We start from the raw sequence: 18,246 nt of genomic DNA, 5'->3' as shown, positions 1-18,246 counted from the left end.
TTCCCATGTCACTGAAAATGCGACATCTCCCTGAAGCCCATCCATTGGAGCTCGGCATGGACTGCAGAATATGGGAACGGCCTTCATGGTACTTGACGGAACTGGAATCCCAAAGTTACCCACAAAGCGGGCTCGAGGGATGAGCTTGGCTGACCTCAGCCACTCAGGGAGCCAAAAGTGGCAAAAGTTAAGGGAGGAGAGGGAAGGACTGCTGGGTGGGAGGAGGGCACAGCCCTGGCCACTTGGCTGATCTAGACAAGAGCCACCGTCACGGAGACTCAGTAAATGACGACACTCCTGAGAAGCCCACGTGCCGTCTTCCCGCTGAGGACTCCGCGTATCCGCATCGCAGCCCTGACCTAGAACTCTGCGTTTTAAGTCTCAGTGCCCAGAGGCAACCGGAGTGTCCAGGGCTCACGGAGAGTCTGCGCCAGCAAGCTGCCGCTCTCCCGCCGGGCGCTCCTCCACCGCCGGGCACCAGGCTCGATGAGAAGAACCGAAGGTCTGCATGGGCTCCTCCTCGTCAAACGTGCTGCGAGAGACTTCGGTTTACACCCAAACGCTTTTAACAGCACCGGAATTCCACACCAGCTTCCCAATAGATGTTCAAAGGAAACCCGACACGATAGTGCACTGAAAAGCCACTGGAAGACAGAAGCTTGCTCAGCCGCAGCAGAGCAGGGGGCGGGGGGCCCTGGAAGCGCATCCTGGGCCTCGCCCTGTGCCTCGCCCTTCTCGCAGTCTCCAAGAAAGACCCCAAAAGGTTTACAAGTGACTCACTTGAAGTTCAGAGTATGCCAACACCCCAGGGCAATGGGGTGAGATTTTCCTTATTCGTTCTACCAAACAGCACGGAAGCGTGGGCGTCTTACAAACAGACACATGTCAGGGCCCCACCGTCCACCGCGGCCCTTCGTGCACTGGCCATCCCTCGCCCTCAGGCAACAACCACTCACAGCACAGAAAGCCCACAACGGCGCTCACACCACGCTGTCCAGTTAATTTTAAAAGTAGTTGGTCTATGTACACATTTGCACTAAAACAAGTCCTCCTTAAAAATGACTGCAATATGCCATGAAGGCTTGGGTGCTGAATCGTTTTTGCTAAGCTTAGGCACGAGGTTTCCCCTTAAACGTGAAGCCTGCAAAGGAGGGTGGCGGGAAGTCGGAGAAGCAGCCGCGGCTCCCCCAGCCGCCCGACTCGGGCTGTTTGCTCCTTGCGCCTGGTGGCAGCGGGCGCGCCTCTACCCTCGCAGCTCCCAGGCTGCGGCTGTGACTCGCCCTCCCCCTCGCCTACCCCAGCCCTCAACGCTACCAAGTACAGATGTGCACAATCCTCGTCCTAACCGTGGTTTTCAAAGTCACGTGGGCAAGTCTAGAAGGGGACGCGGCAACACAGATCAGGCGCGTCGGCAGGCCCCATGCGGCTGGGCGGTGTTAGTTCTCAAGATTACGTTGCTTCTAGAATTTCTTTTCATCTCCGGAGCAGGACACCCCCACCCCCGACTTCCTAGGGAACGACTCACAGGACCGGGGGCTTGGGCGCCCTCGAGCCATTTTCATGTGTGCTCACTGCTCACACGAGTCGAACGACGCGTCCCTGCCAAATCCTTCTGCACATCCGTCCATCCAGGCGAGCCCCGCCGAATTCCACCGCGTCTAGCCCGCCTCAGGAGGCGTCTGGGGCTCCTCAGGGCTCTACGTTGCAGCAAGAACCACACGCACCCGTGAAGCCCCTCGAAGTCCACACCACCCCTGGAGGACAGCGTGAAGAAGTGAGACGGGGACAGCCGGGGAGAAGCCCCACAGGGACTCGGGACGTCCCCACCACAACACCCCGGCTCCCAGACGGCCGCAGCCCTCCCCGCACGATGCCCTGCAGACCCAGAGCCCCCCCGACCCCGACCCCGCCAGGCGCCGTGGGGAGTCTTCCTCTGGCGTGTGTGGGGACTTCAGCCCAGACGCTGCAGTGCACGGCCCGCCCGGCCGGCCTCCGCTGTGCTCTTGCCTCTGCCCCAGATTCTTTGTCCACAAACCCAGCGGACTTTGACCTTGACAGCAGTGAGTCCACGGACACCCCACGGCTCCAAGACCCTCATCTGCAAACCTGCTCCCCAGAGCGTCCAGCACTCCAGGGACTCACCCTTGCCCACGACGATCAGCCGTGTGACCGGGACGCTGCACTCGGTCCTTCTGTGCCGGGTTCCTCGCCGCGGCGTGGCACAGTCGGCACGCCCAGCACGTGGAGCAGGGGAGGGAGCCGCACCCGAGTCCCCTCAACATCCCACTAACTCGTGTTTCTAGCGCATCAGTCACAGCGAGGCGAGGGGCGCACTTTGCAACTTCTGCTAAATGAAACTGCAAGATTATGCTGGTTTCCAAGACATAATTGATAAATTAGCTTTTAATTATTACAGGATGAGAGCTAAAATAACAATACGCCTGACGGAACGCCCCCAGCTTTCCCACAGCTCCCACGCGGAGCTGGCGATAGACCGACCGAGGGTCAGGAAGGCTTCCTGGAGGAAGAGCTGCTGTCTGCAGAGAGGGAGGAGCCGGAGCCAGCACAAGACAAGACCCAGGGCGTCCAGCAGGCCCGGCCGTGGGGCTGCGACAGAGCGAGCCCTAGGCGTGGGCATGCCGGCACGCCGCACTGAAAATAGCCAGCGGGAGATGGGCATGTGGAGGCGGAGGGCCTCGCCCAGGAGGCTCATCTCCCCTCTGAGAGCTGGACCGTATACCAGTGCAGCAGAGCTGCGTGTTGACAGGGACAGCCAGCACAGGGCACGGTGACAGAAGAGGACCACGCTCCCGTCCTGCAGCCCCGAGGACTGAGCTCAGTAGCTGGCCCCACCCACCACCAGCAGCAGCCCAGGGCACACGGCCAGACGGAGTCCTGCTGCCCACTCCCCATGGGCCCTCTTTGGCCAGTCCGTGGCGGCCCAGGGAGGCGCCTCCTGCAGAATTGCGTCCTCACAGAGTCCCTCTAGCACGAGTCCAGGAGGCCTGTGTGGTGCTACAGTCCGCACGAGAGTGTGTCTCACGACGGGGCCCAGTGTCCACTTCCGCGGCTGGTGACAGCGATCGGCTCTATGTTGTGCCCTGAGTGTCACCAGAGAAAAGGCTGCAAACAAGAGGTGAATTAGCCACAGAATGACTGACGATCGGGAGGAAATGGAACAGAAGTGTCCCTATTAGACTACTCGGAATGTTTCTAAACAGAAAGAAAGAGAGAGAGGAGAAAAACTGGTGGAAAATCCAGAGCTTTCCCTCAGGTGGGCGTACTGTCCTCTGTCCCGCTGGGGTAAGTCCTCACCCCCAGACAGCAGCCAGCGCCAGAAACGCCTTGGGCAGTGCTCACAGAGGAGGCTGGCCAAGCAGGTCGCCTCGGCCAGCACGGCTGCGCTCAGGTCCCCATCTGCACTGCACACATGTGGTTACTCCCCGTGTGCCACGCCTCCAGGTCCCACCACCCTGCCTGGCTTTAACGGGAACCCAGCCAGGTCAGAACACCAGGGAAGGACCATCCCCTGGGACCAGGACCGCCTACTGGTGGCCCAAACCCTCCATGCCCCACCCATGCCCCCACACCCCGTCCCCCAGGGCCCACACACCCGTCACCCTGGTCACAAGTGTAACCACGTTGAGGCTGCTGTGTCACTCAAGGGTGATGTGTGGGACTAGCTGTCAGCACGGTGGCTCAGTAGTGCTCAGAAACCAGCCCCCACCCACTGACACCCCAAAGGGAAACCAAGTCCTTCCCAGCGTGGCCCACATGCCCACATTCAGGTCCCAGGCCACTGCCCTCCAGGGTCCTGCAGCTCAGAGATCGTCACCCTCGGGGGCCGGGCCAGGGCACTGACAGCCACTGGCAGTTTGGAAAGCCACATGGGGCTTCTGCGGACACCTGGCAGGAGGGGGGCACAGAGCACATGTTGTGTGCCCCGCAGGCCACCAGGTGCATCGTTGGGGACTTGCATCCCCAGAGCTGCCTGCTTGTGTGATGTCAGTATGGCCTTGGGGGTTTTCTGAGTCTCCCTTCACTGTGGTGTCAGTGGTCCCCACAGCTTGACCACTAACCCACGGCCCCGCGGGCATATCTGACACCAGCGACTCTGAGACAGGCCCCAGGAGTAATGATGACATGTGTGTCCTTTGTTTTGCATTTTTTACCTGATTGTGTTATGTAACCTCCATAAGGTGAGTGAGTCTCAGTCTTCAGAAAGTGGATTTAAAGGAGGGAAGGAGAGAGCCTGAGCATGAACGTTTCCAGGTAGAGGCAATGAGGAGAGAAGCCAGCCTCTCACCATGGCGAAACCCCACGCAGCCCCCCGTGGCAGCCCTTCAGGTCAGCCTGGGCACCGTACCACCGAGTGCAACCCGCCCCCCCGCCCCGAAGGCCTCACTTCCGACTCGGCTCGAAGATAGAAGAGAAGGCAGCCCGTGGAGACGGCCGGGCTGGCACGAACTCTGCAGCTCTTGCGGAAAGCTCATCCTCTGCAGTCAGGCGGAAGTCAGCTGCCCTCCCACGGCCTAGGGTCGGGGTAAAGGGGCAGAGTGCACTCTTGCCCTAACGGACAGACAGCTGAAGAGCCAGAAACAGGAGCCCCGGATCACAGGGCGCACCCCGTCTGCCACTGCCCCCCAGCACTGTGGCTGCACCCTGTGCCCCAGTACCATGGGATGCACCCCCACCCCCAGCATCATGGGCTCCAGCACCAGCCTGCGCCCTCTCTCTGCCTGCAGCCTTGCTCTGACAGCCCGGGAGGGCCCCCGTGGCTGCCCAGCTGCCCTCTCAGAGCACCTTGCGCTCTGCACCCAGCCCCTGTGCCACGGGAGACGCTCATGAGTCCTCGGTACATGTCCAGGCGCCTCTGTGCCTAGCACACTCCCCACCGCGACGTGCCACCCAGACCCTCAGAACTTAGGGGGACAGCCCCCTCCTGGGCAGCATTTTGGAGAGCGATGACCCTTTCCCCTAGCCCCAGCCCACTGTCCACAGCTCCAGCAGGGGCACAGGTCACATGATGCACAACCGTCTAGTCTGCTGGACGCTGCCCAGCGTCATGGTTGGACAGTGACCTGTTTGTCCCCATTGTCTGGAGCCGGCAATAGGCCCCTGGAGAGACTCCACATCTGTCACAAACCTGTTCCCTCGAGCCCACCCGGACACTGTGCATGCTGGGTCATGACTTCATCACGTGTGTCCCTAGGCTGTCCCTCCTCCTCCAGAGAGCCCTCTGGCCCATGGAACACGCACGCCGAGAAGCCCACCAGCACAGGGACGGGGGCTGGGCTGCAGGGCCCCTCGCTCACACGCACTGCCTGCCCTCGTGCCCCGCTGGGCCCCTGCCTCCCTGCCCGCAGAGCCGAGGCTCGACTGGCACGCTCGCCCTTGGGAATGCCCAGACAGCAGGGATGTCAGCCCTGAGAGCCTCGATCTCACAGCCAGAAACTTATGGTTCTCAGTGGAACTGGGAAACCCAGAAAGTAAAGAAGAAAAGGTCCAAAAAAAGTGATTTTTTTAAAAAAAGCAAAGCCTGGTTAGAATTTGGCTGAGTCAAACTGAGGGTTAGCACACGCGTTCTTCTTGGACATTTCGGTTCACAGAGCCCGGTGGCATACAGACTTCTCTACCCTCCCCATGGGGAACAGGTGACCTGGCCTCCCTGGTGCGGGAAGAGCCGGCGAGGCTGGAGGCCCGGCTCCGGGACCACAGCTGGTACCCAGGGCCGCAGGGGGGAGGACGAGGATGGCCAGGCGTGACTCTGTGCACGCTGGGCAAACTTCAGGAGACCCAAGGGCAGAGAGAGACAGAAATACAGACAGAGATAGAGAGATACAGACAGAGACAGAAAGAGAAAGAGACAGAGAGACAGAAAGACCAAAAGCTTTAAAGAGAGAAACTGAGGGAGAGGCAGAGACAGAAAGAGATTAACCTCCAACTCTCCCTAGCTTTGTCAATTAAATTGTCATTTTTTGCTACATTTGGGGCTCAGGTAAGAAGAGAAAGGACGAGGTTTCAGGCGACGTGCCAGGCAGCCCCGGGAGGAGGGATGCAGGGGTCGCACGGGGCCTGAGCTGCTCTCTGGGCGCAGCCTCCTGCCCCGCTGCCCTCCCTGAGGCCGGCGTCAGCACACATGGGTAGAGGTGCACCTGCTGGGGAAGGTCCTGGGGTACCATGACCACCGGTTAACCTACAGCTGGACCTGGGCTCTGGGAGGCCGCTCACCCCCTTCCCTGTCCAGGATATGGATTCTGCCTGCCTTTCACCCCCAGAAGCTGCCCCAAGGACACAGCCTCGAGATGGAGGCGTGATGTGAGCCTGTGAGGACTGGTCGTTACTGAGCCCATTTGGAGCCTCCTTACAAACATTTCCAGTCTGGCGGGAGATGAGACGCCAGAGCCCCTCGTGGCCTGGGCCATGGCCCAGGATCCCCAGAGCCCAGGGGCAGCCCCTCCAACCCAACACCAAGCAGCAGGGCAACCCGGGCTCCGCGAGGACAACCTGGAAATGAGCCCCAGCTCTGATGAGAACCAGTCTGGGGAAGGGACACCCCAGGATGGCAGGCATGGCCCTCCTCCTGATGGCCTCTGGAAACAGAGTCCGGGGGCGACGGCAGCCACAGCAGAAGGAAACAGAAAGAAGCGCCCAGGATAAAGGAAGGGGAAGGAGCAGAGATGAGAGTGGGGCCAATCGTGACTTCTCCAAACTTCCTGCAGAGTTTCGGGTACAAAGAAACGGGAGTGGTTTCTGAGCCTGGTGCGGTGAGAGGTCAGCGGGAGTCTGGAGGGAAGAGGGCGCCCCTGGACACCCGGGAGGGCCTCGATCTGCTACACGGCTCTCCGCTCAGGTTAAGACCCATCGTAAGAGGCAGGTTGGAGCACGGGGGATATCGTATGGATTCCCCAGGGAAGTGTAATCTGACTCCCCGAGCCAGCAGTTCCTGCAGCCGCAGCAGCCGGGGTGCAGACAGCCCGACGGCCTCAACGCAGCAGTCCTGCGGGCGGCCGGGGAGCAGCCATGCATTTACCGAGCGAACCCCAGACTTGAACTACAGCTGCCGGAAACATCAGATGCAAATTGTCCCTGTTGCTTCCTTCCCTGATCGAGCGTCTCTGCACCAGGGCTCCAGTCTCTAAAACTGGAAAGCCGGACGTGGTGTCCGAACTCACACTAAGTGGCAGCAGCCCGTCAGGTCTTTTCCTCGTCAAGGTGGCAGAGGCTCTGCTGGTGGTCAAACCCCAAAGCCTCCCCAGGAGCCCCCACACCCGGAGCCAGGCTGCTCTTGGGCTCCCTCCTGTGGCGGGTTCCGGGAGCGTCGGAACCGGCGGCCTGCAAGCCCGGTGGGGGGGCCGGGTGGGCAGCACCTGTCCTTCCGGCTGGGTGTGAAGGGGCCGGAGCCGCCTGGGGTGCCGGAGAAGAGATCCGAGACTCCACCTGGATTCTATTTCTGAACGGAGACATGATCCATCTGCGGCAACTCCCGCCAAGAGTTAAATCTTTTAAGGATCAAGACCCGATTATCGGGAGCACAGATCTGCAGGTTCTGCGAAGCGACAACTTAGCAAACATGTATGTTCAGGTCAGAGCTGTTACTCACTTTCCCTACCCTGAGGCGTTTGCAAAATCTAAAATATATACACCCAGGAAGTATATACAGCGTCTTGGCAAGGATATTACAAGGACAAAGGAGATACTATCGTGAGAGCGCAGGAAGCTGGCGCGCTGTGTCTCCAGGGTTCGGAGCGTCGAAACAATGTATCACACGGAAGCCCTAATCCGCAGTCCTGGAGGCGTCACCCCGATGCTGGGAGAACGCGTCCACGTTCCCCCGCGACAGCCTGGGAGCGCGGTGCTGGGACGGGGAGTGGCACCGTCGGGGCTGCTGGGCGCTGGCTGAATGACATTATTCGATTCAAATGTCACTTACCGGCTTAGCGCAAGCCTTTTAGAGTAAGTTCGCAGGAACCTGTACTTGGAAGTCTGATGGGGTGTTTTGATTTTTAAGTCATTGATTCTGAAGTGGGGTGAAGGAGGGGGACACAGACCAGATCTCCCGGGGCATCTTCCCTCGAACAGTGAATCAGGGCAACAAGCGGACATGCACTCTGTCTCCTCTTCTGGGAGTGAGTCCTGGCCTGTCCCTTGGGTGCATCGAGGCCAACAACCCTCTTACAGGAAGACAGAGGAGTGCCCAGCAAATCTGCAGGAGCCGGGGACGGTCCCAACTGGCATAAGGGGAATGAGAATGCAAATCTCGTTTTAATAGGACTAACGAAGAAGATACCACTTACACATTAAGGGGGGGCAACTACAGGGGGACACTGGCTTAACAGAACCTCAAGTTTAGAAAGCTACATGGGAAAGTTAGCCAAGCACACACTAGAGCCTCTTTACAAGGCTCTGCTTTGCCACCTGCTTCTGCGAATCTTGTATCTAGACTGACCGCCACCTTCCTGAAAGGATACCTGTCAAGCAGAGCTCGAAATGGGGCCTGTTCAGAAAGGAAACTGGGAGCCTTGGGCCCTAAAGACCCCATAGAACAGATGATGGCAGACACAGAGCAATGCTTAGCGGTTACCTGGGACACATGAACTAGTCCCTTTATCTTCAGTGTCCTACAAATGCTGGACAGAGAGCCCGGGTGGGAGAAGCAAGGAGTTGGGGGACAGGAGGGAAGGCATCTGGCCTCCAGAACACCTCGTCATCTTCCCTAAACATGATGGAAAACAGAATACACAAGATCTATAAAATAAATAAATAAATGAATGAAATAAAACCAAACTCCTTCCGAAGTTGCTGCGGGTCCAAGAGAGCCCTCCTGATGACAACTTGTGTTCCCTAAGGAATGGCTTCAGACCAAGGCACCGGAATGTCTGTGTTCTCTCTCTTCTCCATGTTTAGAACTTGGTGTGTCTGTTTTCCGAAGATGAAGGACTTGCCGGCCAAGCTGTCCTGGCCCTCAGCTGGTTCCGCAGGAGCCTGGGGCCTCCTCCATCCCTTCCTCTTCTCCCCCTCCACCCTCCTCCAGCCGGCCTATCCTGTGGCGGCTGCCGTGCCCAGGGGGAGGCGTGGGGAGTTGAGCCCAGCCCTGCATGCAGCTCGGGCTGGACGGCGAGCTATGGGCCCGTGTCGGCTCAGCTGCGTCACAGTGAAGCGTCTAAGAGTCTCTTAGAGCACACGCCATCTCTCAGCAGAAAGAAGGAAGGGAAAGCACGACCTGCATTTCAGCCTTTACCCATGGCAATGGTGCCAGGGGCATCTCTGTGCCAGCAGGTGACACGCCATCTGGAGCTCTAGCCCCGGAGGCCTGGGAACCCCATCATCCATGGGGCCATCTCAACCCTGCCAGCCAACAGAATGGCAGGACACTAACTTCCGGTTTCCAAAGATCTACTTTTTATGTTAATTTTAAATAAACTTGAAGCAATTTTGTGATTACACGCCCAGGTCCTCTGTGGAGAGAATCAGTACACACGGAAGACAAACAATGCACTAAATTCTGCTCTGAAACCTTATTCATATCTCACAAGTCAGGGCTAAATTCACAGGCATTCATGGAATTTATCATCTTATTTTGTAATTTCCGTTTCATGTCTCCAAGCCGCCGGTGCCTCTCCACGGGCCGTGAAGGCTTTGCTCCAACTGATGCCTGAGGTGCAGCCGCAAAGCTGCGAGGGTGCCTCTGGGGTGATCCTGTTCCTTGTGCGCTGTTCCTGGTGTGACGGGACAGCTGGGGGCAGGGCAGGAGAGTGCACGCCTGTGACAGGTGCTCCAGGAGAGGCTAACCAGAGACGGTGGCCGGACCCATGGAGAAAGGCAAGTCTCCCTCCGGTTCCTCTCATGACGGGCCAAACAAAGTAGTGAGAGAAAGGAGCCGGGAGAGGGAGAAAGAGGCCGCTGGATGTATATGGATGGGGCCCGGGTTAAATCCAGGCCACGGGGACCACAGAGACCCCCAACTCCTCATGGCTCTGGCTCAACAGCAAGGCTGTCAGGGAAAGGCACCTGCCCGCGCCCATGGGTGCATGAGCTCATCAGCAATGGCACAGCATGGAAGCTGAGGAGGTTCCCTCAGAAATGAGAACCCTCCGCTGGTGGCCTCGGCAACGTGCTTCCCGTCACCGCTCAGAGTGTGTGCCAAACCCCCTCAGACACCGTCCACTGAGGCACAGTCTCACAGCCCCCTCCAAAGAAGGAGGTCCGCTGCTGGCCGTCGGATGGTCCGCACTGTCTGGGGCGGACACAGGGGTCTCCTCCTCCTCGGACTCCACAGGACCCAGTGCCCTCCCTTGCCACCCAGAAAGGGGCTGGGGCAGAGGGACGCCCACCTGGACCACTTCCCAAGGCAGCCTTCGGGGGAGGCCCAAAAGGGCCCAAGAGGGCCTCCTTCCTGGCACCCAGCCTGGGCATGGGCCCCGCAGCACCCTGGCCTGGTCCACAAGAGTGTCCTGTCTGCCCTTGAGGGCTGGGCTGGGACGACCCAAGCCCGATCCCAGGAAGGGAGTCAGCTGCCCCTGGCACGGGCATCGCGCCCATAGCTTGGATTCCTTTGTTTCTGGGGCTTTGTTACTGGCCGGAGGGGAAGACAGACACACAACACAGCCCCACTCGGCCCGTGAACCTCAGCGTGGTTTTGCCAACAAACCGGCAACTTTGTTCTTGAAGAAGTGACTGAAATCTAACAAATTTGAGAACATCTGAGATGGAACGCGGCCTCGTAGCCGGGGCCACACTCGAGCGCTCTGAGCCCGTGATCAAACGCGCCGCGGATTATTGTGTTTACCTAAACTCGTCCTGCTTTCCGAGACTTCATCATTAACGGGAGAGACGTTGCCAGCAACCTCAAACCATAAGTGTCGGCGCACCCCTGCCCCCACAGAGAAACACTGCCCAGGAGCGGGGCTTGCTAGTGGGTGGGTCAGCTAGTGGCTGGGGTCCTGGGACAGAGGCGCCCCCGCAGCACAATGACCCCCGGGCAGAGCCGAGGGGACGCCCACCCCGGTGCTCCCGGGCAAGCACCAGCATGGAAACTGCTAACAGGGACCGCACTAAGAACGGAGATCTCCGTGATGGAAGTGGAGGCGATTCACGGTGACTCGGGCAGAAGGAGAAAGACCACGGCGGGGAAAGAAGGCAAAACGAAGGAAGACGCGTGGCGGAGGAAAGGAGAGGTCACTTCCCGGACATTCCAGCTCGTCTCCGGGGCCAGCTTTGTGGGCCACACGCCGCATTAGCTCATCCACAACAAAATCACAAAATCGGAACATGACCGTGGTTCTAGTCACTCTGAGGCTGCCCTCGTGTCAAAGCCTCTAATTAAACTGAGCCAGATATTACAGCACGCAAGCTTCCACTTACAATGTCTTTTTAAAATTCTGACAGTACAAACGCGTTAACATTTCACTGGGCTCCAGGTTTTGTGTGTGTGTTATTACGAATCTTTGCTCTTTGATTTCCAGCCTGGGGCTACAAAACCACATAAGACCGTCTGTTATTAATGCTTCTAGAATAATTTCTTCTTGGCCCATATGAAATTAGGATTTTATTTTCTGAATTCTTTCCTCTTGCAGGTTTCAGTTAAATATCTAATGCATCAAGCTCTTTTCAAACTCTAAGCACGTACAAATGTTAATAGTGGGATCCCGCCCTACCACCAACACCACCGATCGGTAAAACAGGAGGGGACCGTTCTAGTTTCCTATAAATGAGCTCAGAATGTTATTTCTCAATTTTTCTTCTTCAATTTCAAAATCCCACTAGAAATCCATCAGTCATTTTTGGTGTGTGTCTGGTATGTGGAGAACGGTATAATTTTAATTCAAAATGTGTAAATGTCACCTTGCTCTCTCTCCCAGTGCTCTGCTACCCTAACTGCAGCCCCCCTAGATCCGGGAGGCTCCTGAAGGCATTTTGATGCAGAGTCACCTAGAAATCTGCTGTCCTGAGCCGCTGTCACATCAGCGCCCAGTTATTACACAATCCTCTCAGGACCTGAAGTTACTTATGGTTTCATTTATGGTCTTGATATCAAACCAAAATTCAAGTGACCCTCCAGATGCTGGGGTTCAGTCACATGCAAGGGCTTCTAGTTGGAAACCGTCAGTTGCGTTTCCTTTCCTCCTCCCCGTCCACCTCTGCAGTCAGTGGTCAGTCTCGGGCTGGTGATGAGCCCAGCCCTCCCAGAGCACCACACGTTGCTCAGGGCATCTGCAGCACAGCAGGAGGAGAACAAACACCCAGGGTCGTCGCCTGAAGTCCCTGACCCTGAGTGGTCGGCGCTGAAACTCCGCGGGCACATCTCACCCTCGTGGCTGGGAAATGTGGGGACACTTTGGTGCCGATGCTCCCGTGACATCAATATCAGGTCCCCCCGTGGGCGTGCTCATGATGAAATATTTTAAAATTTACAGATGAGCAAATACCGTCTTTCCGTTTCTGTCCCCCTCTTCCAAAGCAAAGAAGTGCATGCGGGGGCCGCAAACAGCCATTTGGACTCTGTCCTTCCACGGCCCTGACTGGTGAGTCCTGAGCAGGAAGGTGGGAGGAAAACAACACTGAGGAATTCCAGGTCCCTGAAGGGGACACGGAAGTTAGCTCCGGGAACACCCATCCCCCAAAGGAAGAGAAACAAATGCAGGTTGAATTTGGAAATGGCTCCGTCAGCTCAGGGCCAGGGGCAGCTCCCCCGTGTCCTGAACTGGGTGCAACAGGACGTTTGTGGGTGGGCAGTGGCAGGTGTCGCGTGAGCAGCACAAACAAGGGGCCCCGGCAGAGTGCGGAGCGCAGGTGCTCACAGCCGCTTCCCGCAGGAGAGCCCGGGACACCGGCAGCGCCTGCTGGGCCCAGGGAAGGGCAAGGCGTCTGCCTCTGGCGTGTGGGCACAACACCATTCAGTCGGTCTCAAAGGAACCCACCGGCTCCTTCTCAAATCCTGTGGGAAGGGGGTCCAGGAACCTCAGCGCCCATGCAGAAAGCATTCAGGCGCAGGTGTGCCGTCCGACCACTAGCACCCGTGCAACGACACCCGCGACAAAGTGAAGTGGTGACCACAGGCACGTGCTCCGTGCGCCCAGGTGACCTCGACCGCAAAGTAGCCCGTAGTCTCAGCCTTCACAGAAGTACGAGGAGGTGGGCACCTGGGTGGCTGCTTAAGATTCTTCCCACCTCCTATTCCCTCCCCCTCTACGCCTCCCCCTGCTCTCCCAAATAAATTGATTAAATCTTTTCATTTTTTATGAAGAAAATAAAGCCAGGCATCCCCATGAGAAATGGACATGATCTCGCCTTAGAATGTACCTACTTCTTAAAGAAAGAACAGCTGTAGACCCCGTGAGGGCAGATCAAACACACGGACCACCACCATCTGCTGACTGCCGGTAACACCAAAGTCTGATTGATAACCAGGAGACCTGGCAAAGCCAAGAAAAGTCATAAGAAAAACACAAAGGTCCTCATGGCACCATTTCTAAAGAATGACTTGGCAACGTGCCTTTTCTCGCTCTCACACACAGAGGAGTAGCCGCCCCCGCCCCCGCCGATAGCACTGCCCCGGACAAAGAGTGTCCGAGTCAGGAGGGAGGAGGGCCGGTGCACAGCTCTGGGAAGCCGGAGGGACAAGCTCCCAACCCACAGAGGTAGGGGACGATCCCTGCTTCAAGGTGAGGACAGAACAGAAGGTGGGACAGAAGAAGGCGCAGAGGAAGCCGCGTTCTCTCCTCTGCCCATTGACCCCGGCATGCCTGGACGAGGCACACAGACAGGCCAAGACCAAAGCGGCGTGCTCGAAGCCTCTGTGACGGGCGACAGCACCGTGTAGCCAGTGCCCTCACACCCGAAGGACACAGCACCAAGCTGACGATCACAGCAGTCGAAACCGTGTCATGCAGGCAATGGCGTGGGTGTCATCAGGAATAATCCTAATGGAGAACTAACACACACCGGGCGTATCAAAGGCTTCATCCTTAACCCTCACGGCATGTTCAACAGACATTACTCTATCCCCAGGTCGCCGATAGGGAATTTGGAGATTAAGAAAGTTAAGGCACAGCTCCAGAGTCAGTCACACACCCAGAAGACGTCCCGGCTGCCACGGGCCGATGCTGTCTTTCTGACTGATTAAAGATCAGGTGTAAATCTTGTCGAGGAAACAGAAGATGCCCAAATACTAGAAAGTGATCTGGAAAGAGGTGATCACCGCCAAAGATCCAGCACATCCAACACTCCCTCGGGACGCCTCAGCCGACTTGCTGAATTCCTGGACTGTGGGGTGGGATGGGGGGTGGGATATGCCAAAATCTTTTAGGGCTTTAAAATATCCCTCTGGTCGTGAAAGCATCATGCATCGTCTTTGCAAGTGCAGATTCAAGGCAAAGGTCTTCTGTGAGAGTGTAGTACGGGGCCTTGGTCCACACTGGACTCCCCAGGCAGGCAGCCAGGGCCCCTGCAGCCGGGAAAGACACGGAGCATCCCAAGAAGCAAAGGACAAGACGTTCCAAGTAAGTTACACACAAGAGTGGCCGGGAGGGAAAGGAAGAGAACCTAGAGATTTAATAACAAACCTTCTTGCTTTTGCTTTTCCAGAGAGGTGCCAACAGATCCAGGAGCTCCCAGAGAGCGGGCCCATGGGGGTCTACCTTTTACACGGTCAGAAAATTCATGGCAAGGGTAGGAAAGCTGGTTCTCCCAGCTCTGGGAGAAAAGGCCAGTGTCTTCTTTGGAGATTTGCTCCGTTCCTCTGCAGCCTCCATGTGCTCTGAGCGGGAGGGGTCTGTTGGTACTTGTGTGTGTGCCTGTGTGTACGTACTGTGGCTGTGGACACACGGGGCGGGGGGCACCCACAGGAAGTGGAGTTTGACAGCCTCTCCGGGTGATAGCTGTCCTGGAGGAAAGCTGAGCCTGGGGAAACTGCCGTGGAGCTTCCAGGGAGCAGTTTCTAATCTACAAGTCATTTGCAAGACACAAGGCAGGGACCCAAGGGCTGCTCCAGAAGAATTTTAAGTATGAACAGTGAACTCACTAACATCGTTCCCCTCATACTGCTTGAAAAGGAAGAAAGAAAGAGAGAAAGAAAGAAAAAGGCTCACAGCACTGCTTCAGACTTGCTGAAAAGCAGAGCCCGACCACAGCTCCTTTCAGACCTTAGGTGTTTTCCATACAATAAACCCCTTCAGGACAAGCCCCACTACTTCAATCATCTCTCCATCAGAGGTGTTCTCTCCACCTTCGTGTTTTCTCAAGCACTTGTTCAAAAACACATTTAAGTGGAATGTTTTCGTTTCTGCAGATTGCATTAATTATGGGTTTGCAAACACAGCAAGCCCACGAGGTCTGCCCGAGCTGGGGGCTGCAGACACGGCCCGGCCAGCGGCGGGTGGCTTGGCTCGCGCCCTGCACGGAGCTCCGGGCTTGGCCCCGCGCGCTGCCGGCCAAGGCTGCTGCAGAGAAGTTTCAGCTAAGAAAGAAAAACACACAGCGGTCAAGGTCAACCGCGGTGACCCACGCGCTCGGGAGCGCGCCTGCCTGCGCGCAGCCCCCGGACCAAGAGAGGACCAGGGAAAGGGGACTGCGGGACATGGAGACGACGCCTTGTCCCCCAACTTCTGCCGGCTGACACGAGGGAAAATAATATTTATTTTAATGTCATCTGCTTCCTCCGAGATTCACTTGGGGAGGGTGTCTGGGACAAGCAGGCGAGCCAAAGGGGGCTCAGGAGTAGCGCCCAAGACAAGCAGCTCCTTTCCCAGTCAAGCGGCCGCAGGTCCGAGCGGTGCCCCCCCAGGGCCCAAGTGACAGAGGGACGCAAGGCCGAGCCCGCCCCAGGCCGGAGGGACAGCAGTGAGTGGGCGAGCGTGTCCCCGGCGGGGCGGCCCTCGGACAGTCCGCGGGGCGGCGCCGGCGTCCTCAGCCCTGTGTCCGCGCCGGGCCCTGCCCACCAGCCAGCTGGACGCGCAGGACCCCAGAGCACCCCCACGCGGCGGAGAGACCCCAGAAGCCCACGCAGCCGCCTGCGGACCGGCCTGGGCCTCACCTGCTCGGACCCCGAGGCGGGAGGCGGCGCCACGTTCCCCAGGGTCACCTGCTTCCCGCGCCCAGGCGCTCGGGCCGGACAAGGCGCGGACCGAGTCGGGGCTAGCCTGCCAGGTCCGCGCGGGACGACTCACCGTGAGCGCCGAGAACTTCTGCGCGGGCGCCGGCGGCAGCAGCCCGGCGAGCAGGGGCAGCCAGCAGAGCTGCGGGAGCAGCATGGTGACGCGCGCGGCACGGCGGCGGGGAGCGGGGCGCAGCGGTCCTCACCCCGCGCTCCGGGCGCCCGACTCCACCCGCTGCCCTCCGCACCCGGCGGCCCTCCGCGTCCTGTGCGGCTTCGCCGGCTGCTGTCAAATAACCCCAGAACTTCCCGGATCCTCCTCCTGCCCGCTCGCTCCCTCCCTCGCCTCCTCCGGCCCCACCCCCGCGCCGCCGCGCCCGCTCGGCTCCGCTCGGCCGCGCGCTCCAGCCTGGGGCGCCCAGAGCGCGGGTGTGCGGGGGCTGGAGGCGGAGGGGGCCTCCCGGGGCTGCGCCCTCTGTTAGAGCTGCCTGCGTGCCGCCTTCCCTGCACGCGCACACGCACACTCGCGCGCACACACAGACACGCGCGCACACGCACACACGCGTGCACACGCTGGGAGAGTCCCAGGCACGACCCCAAGATGCGCTGAGCCCTTCTAGTGTCCCGGGCACTGACCCGCTGGCGCAGAACAGACCCTGAGGTTAACCCACCCCCGTGAGTCTGGGCCCATCCCCAGGCCGCAGGCTTCTCCTAGACCTCCAGAGAAGGTGTCCCCTCACGTTGGCTGGTTGATCAGCTGGCTTTCCAGCGGAAGAAGCCATGAACACCACATGGTCCAGGTAATTCACGGAGGGCCACACACCTTTGGCATTTTTCAGCAGATTAATGCACTTGGGACGAATTTTGGACTGGAGATCCAGGGTCTGACCGCAGGGACACCGGGTAAGTCTGGCTAGAATGTGGTCATTTCTAGAGCCGCTCTGTCAAGGCCACTCAGGTGTGTTGGGAGCACATGGGTGTAGAGGTCCAGACTTCGCGGTGGGGACTGGTTAGAGACCTAGAGAGTTTTGCACACCCAGTCTCTGGACAGTGCCCACTGCAGACGACATTGCTGAAATAGTTCAGCCTTGGCTTACAACTTTACAGGGTGAAAAAAAAAAAGACTAATTCTGGCTCACACAGAAAACCCAAGAGTGAGGATTTTCAAGAACAATGCTTCGATTGACTTGTCAGGGGCACTGGGAAAAAGAACAAAACAAAAAATCCAGATCTGATTTTTAATCGAATGTTTAATCTGAAGCTTTGGCTGGAAAGGGCGGAGTGGGGGGGCCAGGGGCAGTGGGAAGGAATGTCGGGGCCGCCTCAGCAAATCCCATGACTGGTTACGGGACAAAAGCTGTGCTATTCCAACCACAGGGTCCCACACTTCAGAGGGAGAGGTCTCCCCATGTCCGGCAGGAAAGTGATGGACACAGGGTCAGGGAAGATGGGGAAGAAACATCTTGCCGAAAGCCACTACTGAATCTCCTTCAGATTCCAGAGCCCGGAGAGTCTGCTGAGTACTTAAACACATTCCTCCTGGCCCTAGGGCTCAGAAGGAAATTATAATAAAACTCCTGGGGCCTGAGAAACAGGTGAGCAAAGCAGCTGCAAACGATTACGTAAATAAGGAATGCCATTAGGAAATGTTAATAAAAATTAAGGTAAAAATAGAGAGGTAAATACTGCATACCACACATTGTAAGACCGTCCAAAGAAGAAAGTATACATTCAGAGCTGACATGAATCCTTTAAAAAGCACTTCCTACTAAAAAATTGTGTGTTTACTTTCTTCTTTGGTTAGAGGACTGCTGACAGCTGAAATGCTGATTTGATATTGTGCAGTTTTCTATAGACCTCGGAAGGCTTGGACACAGGTCCACTCCTTTACCCTCACTGACTTCGAGGATGGCAGACAACAAGACTTAACGATCCTCATTTTACAGATGAGAAATAAAAGCAAAGAGGTCAAACACCTTCGCCAGATCTCACAGGCAACAAGATCAGGACCAGATCGGGATGCCAAAGCCTGTGGTGCTGGCAGTCCTCCTTCCCCTCCTCTGGAGGCGTGGGGACACACGGGGGCAGAAGACAACTTGGCTCTCAGAGCCTTTTAGTCAAGGAAGATGTGTCAACTTGTCTGTCACACCTGC

The 18,246-nt window shown here is 57.7% G+C and overlaps 1 protein-coding gene across 2 annotated transcripts in view; it reads right to left on the bottom strand.

The window, feature by feature from the left end:
* Positions 1–16,250, bottom strand: part of SMOC2 (SPARC related modular calcium binding 2) — a 147,633-nt gene extending 131,383 nt beyond the window's left edge. For both annotated transcript variants that reach the window (XM_032837227.1, XM_032837228.1), the window contains exon 1: positions 16,167–16,250. In XM_032837227.1, the coding sequence (XP_032693118.1) occupies positions 16,167–16,250 (84 nt within the window). The remainder of the gene's footprint in view (positions 1–16,166) is intronic.
* Between the last annotated feature and the right edge of the window lie 1,996 nt (positions 16,251–18,246).

The sequence above is a fragment of the Lontra canadensis genome, unplaced genomic scaffold, assembly GCF_010015895.1.
Source record: "Lontra canadensis isolate GAN:19392208 unplaced genomic scaffold, GSC_riverotter_1.0 scaffold97, whole genome shotgun sequence".
Classification (NCBI taxonomy): domain Eukaryota; kingdom Metazoa; phylum Chordata; class Mammalia; order Carnivora; family Mustelidae; genus Lontra; species Lontra canadensis.
This window is presented reverse-complemented; position numbering and strand designations above follow the sequence as displayed.